Source organism: Lathyrus oleraceus, chromosome 5 (genome assembly GCF_024323335.1).
Source record: "Lathyrus oleraceus cultivar Zhongwan6 chromosome 5, CAAS_Psat_ZW6_1.0, whole genome shotgun sequence".
Lineage (NCBI taxonomy): Eukaryota > Viridiplantae > Streptophyta > Magnoliopsida > Fabales > Fabaceae > Lathyrus > Lathyrus oleraceus.
The window spans coordinates 299484365-299493560 of record NC_066583.1 but is presented as its reverse complement, the minus strand read 5'-3'; the positions used below and the strand labels follow the sequence as shown (position 1 = coordinate 299493560).

The 9196-nt window shown below is 33.2% G+C and overlaps 1 protein-coding gene across 1 annotated transcript; it reads left to right on the top strand.

Moving 5' to 3' along the window:
* The first annotated feature begins 6604 nt into the window (after positions 1-6604).
* Positions 6605-8616, top strand: LOC127084105 (protein NODULATION SIGNALING PATHWAY 2). The gene has a single exon (XM_051024496.1). It carries the CDS (start codon positions 6848-6850, stop codon positions 8357-8359), a length of 1512 nt encoding a protein of 503 aa, XP_050880453.1. The 5' UTR covers positions 6605-6847; the 3' UTR covers positions 8360-8616.
* The last annotated feature ends 580 nt before the right edge of the window (positions 8617-9196 follow it).

The window sequence follows — 9196 nt, the reverse complement described above, 5'->3', positions numbered from 1 at the left end:
CCCCGATAATGAAGCTACTGTAAACTCACCATTACAACAAACAACGCCCAACACTCTAGTAGAGGAAAACACCACTGAACCAATCAATGAAGAAGGCAAAGACCAATATCTTGAACAACCATCTATAGCCAAGATAATCAGCACTCTAAACATCATTCGATTGATTTTGAGGCTCATAACTTTGACCATCAATTGACTGGTCCAGACAAAGGTGTTCCAACACCAGAAAACACTGATCGTGTTGCTCAACCTCAGGGGAACCAAGATGCTTGCCAATTAAAAGAAAAACCAGATGTTGGTCGAAGCCAAGAAAATCAAGACCAAAATGAAACTCAGTCTATTGTGTTCGAAAAAGAAAGATCATAAGTGTCTCATATTCTAACAACTTCGCAAGCAGCCAATGAGTGTCTGTTCTCGACAATAATGACCATTATCCATTATCCCGTTCAGTATTCCTCATCTAACTCTCCTACCATTCTTCTAAGTCAAGAAGAATTAAAGGATATCGAATAGAAGGACCTTTTCGAGGCTTTAAAGATGTTTATGATCAGTCGGGGTATTTCAATTGAAAAATCCCCAAGTTCCTCAACTGCTTCAGGGAGTAAGCCTTCTGGAAATCCTTTTGTTGCACTTATTCAACAAAAATGAAGATTATCAACATGGATCTATTTCAGACCATCAAATACAATCATGTCGTTGTCTACGAGATTAAGGCTTTGTTGAAACAACTGAATAATCTAGACTCACCTGACTCCATTGTCGACTTTATCCTTGAATTCAATTCATTCCTTGAGAAAACCGCTCAAACATCCAGATGAAGAAAGGGTTTGCTAGTAGACTCAAACTATAAACTAATGATATGTCTCAACAATGGGGCTTAGTCACTCAATCTCAGTGTTAAATTAATGAGTTGGAAGCAAAGGAAAAAGAAGATAAGGATCAATTGGCGACTTACAATGCAAAAAATTTAAGCTGGATGAAATAAATGGATGAATTACAACAGAAAATTGAAGAAGCAGAGCGACATAAAGTTGAGATGAAAATTTTAAGATTGGCTTTTATTGAAGAAAAACTAGTTCAGAAAGCCAAGATTGGTATTCAACATGCTGAGGTTATTTATGCGCTGAGGTTATTCAACATTCTAAAGACACCGTGAATGACTCCAAGATCAGATTCACTAAGATGCGCTTTGAGAAGCTCAAAACTACTTTTCCAATTTGAATTTTTTTATCTTTTTTTTGTTATTCGGTTGTATTAACGACTATTTTCCATTTTGGAACCCATTAATTTTTAATGCCATTTAGCATCTTTACTTCCTAAGTATTATTCATCCATTATTCGAATCTCCTACAACATAGGTTTGTACTTTTTTAAGTACTTACCATTTATTCTTAAAATTCGACCTTCAGGGGTCAACTACTCAATCTCATAAGCATTATTTGAAAATACTTGGCTAATTCAAAATGGGCCTTCCCAATTTGGTGACCACTTACCCAAGATTCTATCTTTTTGATCCATATGTAAAATGACTTTCCAGATGTAATCACCAACTGCAAAAGTTTATGACTTGACTTTTTTATTGTAAGCTGTAAGTATTCACTCTTTTTGTCTTATGAGAATGTTCAAGGCAACCAACCTTTCTTCATCTAAATCAACTAAATCACCCAATATCATATTCCAATAATGGTCAGAAGGAATTTCAAATTGTATTTGAATTCTATTTTATTGTAAATAAGTTTCGATATGTAACATTGTATCATGACCAAATGTCAGTCAAAATGGAGTAGAATTAACTACCTCTTTAGGAGAATTTTGACAAGCCCATAAAAATTGGTCTAGAGTCTTATGCCAATTTCTTGGCTTCTGACCCATATGTCTCTTAATTAAGCATATTATAATTTTGTTAGCTGCTTCAATTTGACCATTTGCCTGAGCATAATAGAGGATGGGATGCCAACAGTTTGATCCATGAGTCTAAAGATAACTCAACCATCTTTCGACCAGTAAAAGTTTTACCTTGTTCAGTGGTTAAGGTTTCAGGAATTCCAAACATGTAAATAATATGACTTTGAATGAAGTTGATTACTACTTCCTGGTCAACATTGATCAAAGGAACAACTTCGACCCACTTGGTAAAATAATCAATACTTACCAAAATATATCTATAGAAATATGTTTGATTTTGATGTTGGCAATGCTCTTAATGAAGTCTTCATCAGAAGTGTTGATGAAGGCTTTTGATTCGGATGATAATAAGTGAAGTTACCATTTGGTGTGATCAACGGGTGGGGCTTAAAGACCAAGGTGTCATCTGATGTTGTAGTCAAATTATCTCATGTGATCAAGTGTTGATGCTCGAAGATCAATGTGTCATCTGATCAAGTTGTGGTGCTTAGAGATCAAGATATGAAAGCTCATCTTTGGAGGAAAACACCTCATGTCAAGCGGCGAGTGATTTGTGTCTATAAAGGTATAAGACTAGCTCTAGAATTTACTAAGACAAATCACAAATACTTTTGAATGATAAAAATCCTATCTTATTTTACTAAAATCACCAGAAAAATGTTTCTATGCTCGGTTGGTTGGTTACAGTTTCAAACAATTCATTGTAAGTCTAGTTTACACTAAAGAATTGATTATCCCTTAGATCCAATCGATTATCTCTTTTTGTAATGCCTCATTATCGACTATTAGGACTTATAATCGACTAGTAACACCTCTTTTGAAAATATTCCATTTGTATATTTCATAATCGATTATGGGATGTATATAATTGATAATGAGCCTTAAAAACGCGTGAATTATTTCCATATTTGAGTCATATTTTGTCCAATAAACAGAGGGGTCATTTCTCGTTTCATTCACACCAGAAAACATTTTCTAAATACCTCTCTCTCTCTCTCTCTCTCTTTATTTATTGCCTTAGTGCTTTTGAGAGTGAAAAGTTTTTATATCTATGAGGTGTTGTATGGTGTAAGGGTAAAAGTGTAAATGCCCCTTACTGAGAAATTTTGTTTTGATTTTGAGTTAAACCAACTGAAAGCTATTGTTTGGTTGTTGATGTAAACTAGTTAAAATCTCATTTTAGTTGGGGAGGTCTTTGTAATTAAAACTCTCATTCGGTTCACAAGTTAAGCCTAATGTTAAAAGCTCTTAGTTGATTCAAGTTTGTCTTGTGGTAAAATATATTGGTTTGGAGATCGCGGTAGTTAAAACTTTGTGCTTGATTAAGTTAGTAATTGTAAAACTCCAATCCTATGTAAGGAGGTTCATGGGAAAATCCTGTTAAAAGCTCACATCATAGTGAAAACTCTCAAGAAGGAATTATTGGAGAGACGAGTAAGTCAATTCATTAGACCGAACCTATATAAATCCCTGGTGCTTTTATCTCTTCCGTTAACTCTTTACTTTTCATCCATCTGATTTTCTTATTTTCGTTGCTTTTATCTTATTTGTTTTACCAACTTATTTCAAAATCTTATTTTGTTAAAGATTTTGATTTAGAAAAGATTTTCCAAACGAAAGTCACCTCCCATATTGTGTTTGAAGTCACTTAACCAACAAGTAGCTCCTTGCATCCCGAGGCCGATTATTATTTCTTGACCAGGAATCACATGTAATGGTAAAGGTCTATGCGAAGGTTTTCCTTGATGAAATTGTTAAGTGAATGGGAAGAACGAAGAACTTGGATACTCTTTAACCGAATCTTAGTTGAACATTATCTTGTTGCGAAGGATTGGATGGAGATACTATCAAAACTAGATTTGTTCTACAAGAGGAAGGGGAAGCAGATCTTTGACAGCTTCAACGACAATGACACAACTTACTGTTGGATGGCGAAGCGAATGACTTTGAATGTCACTATATTTGATGAATCTAAAGAAAGACATGTTAAAAAAGAAGTTGAGATTCAAGAAGAAAAATAAAGAAACAAAGATTTAAATTTTTAGAAAAGAGAAGATCTAGATTTCTGGATGCGAGAAAATTTAAGGACTATTTCTATCTAAGGAAAAGTTTTTGAAAAATAAATATTAGTATGAAAGTAAAATTAAAAAATTAAAAAAACAAAAATAAATATCAAAATGTACTCATGAAAATTAAAAACATATTTAATTCAATGAAAGTTGGCAAAATCATCCGAATTTAAAGGTACTATGACTATCTAATTCAAAAGTAAGTACTAAATTACGATCTTTGTATTATTTATTTTTTTGTAAGTACCCGTGAAACCGTGTAAGGCTACACATTCCCAAAATGATCACGTGGTGGGAATCAAGAGAATCTCAGCCATTGAAAGAGTGTGTGTCATGGTACTATACGGACGGTTACAAGTTACAGTATGTGGCAGTAGGATATGCACAATTCTGCTTAAAGATTATTTTAACATTTCAGTTTGATATACAGATAGAGAGGTTTATGTACATATTGTTTGTGATGTTATCGTATGAGGTTAAAATTAAACTTTTAAACAAAACAGAGCTTTCACTTTGATGTTTTCTATATGTTGTATGTGAGGATATGGTGGTAATTAATAAAATATTTTCAACACTCCTCATACATTCCAATTATTATTTTTTCACCTTATTTTAGTTGCAATTTACCATTTGTTCTTCTATATTTTACACTGTTTGTCATGACTATGTGCATGTCCATCTTTTGTTCCTTTTGATTATTGCAAAGAACTACAATATTAATCTAAAATTTATACAATCATTTCTGTATTAAAATATTCTGGCATTATCTGGAAATGTGTATCTCTTTTAATTATTGTTTTAAATATAATATTAGTCTCTATAAAATCCATTTCAAGATTTTTTTTATTAAAAAAATCTAAATATAGTTTCCACATAATTCATATTGCCAAAATTGTTCAAGTATTTATCATGTAGATACTAGTATCTTTGTAAGGTTTTATTTAAAGGACTTCACGCTATTTAAATTTATACAATTTAAAAACAACAATGATATTAAGTATCTCTAACTTCTCACATTTATTGAACCAATTTTATTTATCATATCAATTGGATCCTCTACATTTATTTAAAATTATATTAATATTAACTTATGCTCTAAGGGTATATATTAAAAAATAATTGTAGAAATATTTTTTTGGAATTTGTGAATCGTTATCCAAAATTTTATAATTATTATTTTTATTATTTTTTCTAATATAAATTTTCTATTTATAAATTGCTTAACATGTGTATTTAGGACACAAGTTAGCATATTATATATATATATATATATATATATATATATATATATATATATATATATATATATATATATATATATATATATATATATATATATATATATATATATATAAAGCTTTTCTTTGATTTGTCGACTATATATTTTTATGAGTTAATGAATATTTCTGAAACATTCTTTTTAAACTTGAATACATATATTTAAAAAAATTATTTTATTATTTTAAGATATTAAAAAATATTTTTGAGACACTAGTTAATATTCCCTTTTTATGTTAGGTTGATATTATTTGATCTTAAAGTTATTAACGAAATTAATACTATCTATTATAATGTTGTATGGTTTGTAAAGTTTACGACGAAGACGAACACCATACAAAATACGTATAGAATATAAGGGAGTTCGATTTATTTGAGGATAGAAGAATCTGACTTCTAACACATTTTTTATGATTGGATTTAATTGAACGACAATCTATACGAGACATTTATTTTGTGGAAATGATTTTAACCTGATATTTTATAAAGTCTAACATGTTTTATTTCGTATTATTTTATTTATACTTTCAAATTATCTTTTTACTCATTCATTAACATAGATCTTATGATTATATTACAAATTCATCTAAAATATCTAAAATCTGCTATTCCATCTCATATTTATTCTAGATTTAGTTCAAAATAATTATTAAAATATCTATATTCATTTAATGAAAAATTGTGCATGCTCCATTTAAATACAACATAAGTTTTGATGAACTTAATCCACTTAAATTATTGTCTTTTGAGGTTCGTGATTAGACTTTTATAATATAATTAAATTGAAATTCATATAGTGGCTAAGTTTTTTTATAATAAAACTAATATAAAACAACATTGAATCAATTCATTAATATCTTCAAATATACAAATATGATAGAAAAGTCAAATGGATAAACATCAAACCAAACTACGAGGAGGGTGAGATAAACGAAAATTTCATGCAAATAGGTTATGATGAGCAATTGGAAAAATTACATAAGGATAGTGTTAATTAATAAAATAAAAATACAAACAATACATACGCATCCAAATAACAAAGGATTTAAATCTTTTAAGCGAATGATAGGGTGTAATGTGAAAAATCGGTTAAAGAAACGCCAACTTTGTGTATAACATAGTAATATTAAAATATATTCATAAATTTTACAATATAAACTTACTGTATTATCTATAACATAGTAATAATAACTGAAATATAAAACAAAAATGTTCAAGAGCGAGACAAAGTTGGAGTATAAAAAAACGGCAGTCATAATTATTTACGAAACAGTATATATAAATTATTTAAAAAAAATATTTAAAAATGATGGTTCACATCAGGTAGGCAGTCATGATGTTAGTGACAACAGCGCACATAACAATATTCTCTCAACTCACCAATCAGTTTTTGGACTTCCGCTGTCTCATACTCCAACCTTTTCTTCTCTCTCTCCATCAACTCTCAACCTCTTTATAAACCTCTTCCCATACCATTCATTCTCCCTCACCACACTACTCCCATCCTTCCTTCCTTTTATTACTATTTCTTTTCACTCAATAATAATATACACAAACTCAAATATTATATTCTGTTCTTTTTCTCTCAAACAACCATGGAGATGGATATGGACATGGATGCTATCCACCACCTCGACTTCTCCGGACACAGCAGTACCCTCACTAACACCCCTACTTCCGACGATGGTTATGGTTGCAACTGGAACCACTGGTCCCCCATCGTCAACTGGGACACCTTTACTGGTGCCCCGGATGACTTTCACCACCTCATGGATACCATCATCGACGACAGAACCACCGTCCTTGACCAGCTCAGTCCAACCACAACTACGACCACAACCACAACCACCGAGGAGGAAGAAGAAACAGAAACAACTACCACCACCACAACAACAGAAACAGTTGGCGTTGGCGATGGCGATGATTTGAAGGGGCTAAAACTAGTGCACCTATTAATGGCTGGAGCGGAAGCCTTAACAGGCTCCACCAAGAGCCGCGACTTAGCTCGAGTGATATTGGTTCGGCTCAAGGAGTTGGTTTCACAACACGCCAACGGCTCCAACATGGAAAGACTCGCCGCTTATTTCACCGAAGCTCTTCAGGGCCTACTAGAAGGCGCTGGGGGTGCGCACAGCAACAACAACAAACATTACCTCACCGCTAACGGGCCCCACGACAACCAAAACGACACACTCGCTGCTTTCCAACTACTTCAAGACATGTCTCCTTATGTCAAGTTCGGCCACTTCACCGCCAATCAGGCCATACTCGAATCCGTGGCCCACGAACGCCGAGTCCATGTCATTGACTACGACATCATGGAAGGGGTCCAATGGGCTTCACTAATCCAAGCCCTAGCTTCCAGCAACAACAGCCCGCATCTCCGGATCACGGCATTATCGCGAACCGGAACCGGACGGAGATCAATCGCCACCGTACAAGAAACCGGCCGCCGTTTAACCTCTTTTGCCGCTTCCCTCGGCCAGCCGTTTTCTTTTCACCACTGCAGGTTAGACTCCGACGAAACTTTCCGTCCTTCTTCTTTGAAGCTTGTTCGAGGAGAGGCTTTGGTTTTCAACTGCATGCTGAATCTGCCTCATCTTAGTTACCGTGCACCTGATTCGGTTGCTTCGTTTTTAAACGGAGCAAAAGCTTTAAACCCGAAGCTTGTGACGTTGGTGGAAGAGGAAAATGGATCTGTTGTTGGTGGATTCGTGGAGCGGTTCATGGACTCGCTTCACCATTACTCAGCGGTGTTTGATTCGTTAGAGGCTGGGTTTCCTATGCAGAATCGGGCCAGGGCTTTGGTGGAGCGAGTATTTTTCGGGCCCCGAATAGCGGGCTCGTTGGGCCGGATATATAGAACAGGTGGAGACGGAGAGGAGGAGAGAAGGTCGTGGGGGGAGTGGTTAGGTGCGGCGGGGTTTAGAGGAGTTCCGGTAAGCTTTGCAAATCACTGCCAAGCGAAGCTGTTATTGGGTCTTTTCAATGACGGGTATAGGGTCGAAGAGGTGGGTTTGGGTAGTAATAAGTTGGTGTTGGATTGGAAATCAAGGCGTTTGCTTTCTGCTTCCGTTTGGACTTGTTCTTCGGATTCTGATTTATAGGTTGCTGGTGATTAGTGCTAATCTATTAGCTAAAGAGTTGATTATTCATGGATGTGTCTTTCTAATTTCTTTGATTTACTACTGACCCTCAAAAAACGGAAACAATATAGGATTAGAATGTGTCATGTTAGTTTCCATTTATGGTAGTTTTTGATCGTTGAAGGATCTAAAATTTTGTTGACAATTCTGTGACCTATGTTCCATTGTGCGAGCGCCTTGGTTTGTAAAAATTACTATATATGAATTTTAATTTCTTATGTAGGCTGGTTTTGAATTAGTAGAGTTTTTATTTCTTAAAAAAGTTATTATGAACAAGCATATTTATACAAGTATTACTTATATTATAATATATATATATATATATATATATATATATATATATATATATATATATATATATATATATATATATATATATATATATATATATATATATATATGTATATATATATATGTGTGTGTTAGCTACATTACACAAATATTTATAGGATTGTAACCTCTTAATTAATTCTCAATTATCATAATTAAAAGTTAGTTACAATGGTTATCTCTTCATGTCAAGTTGTTCTTTTAGGTTATTTGTATTATAAGAAATTACATCTTGTAATACCCTTCCACAAATTGATAATTGATAAACGTCAAGCATCTTCAACTTGGATATCAAGCTATTGAAAGGTTGATGCAACAATATTTTGGTAAAGAAATTTGCTAGCTGGTCCTTTAAAGAACATGACAACAACTTCACCAATCCTTTAAACATCTTTTCTCTTAGAATGTGACAATCAATTTCTAGGTATTTGATTCTTTCATGAAACACGAGATTTGTTGCATTGCGTG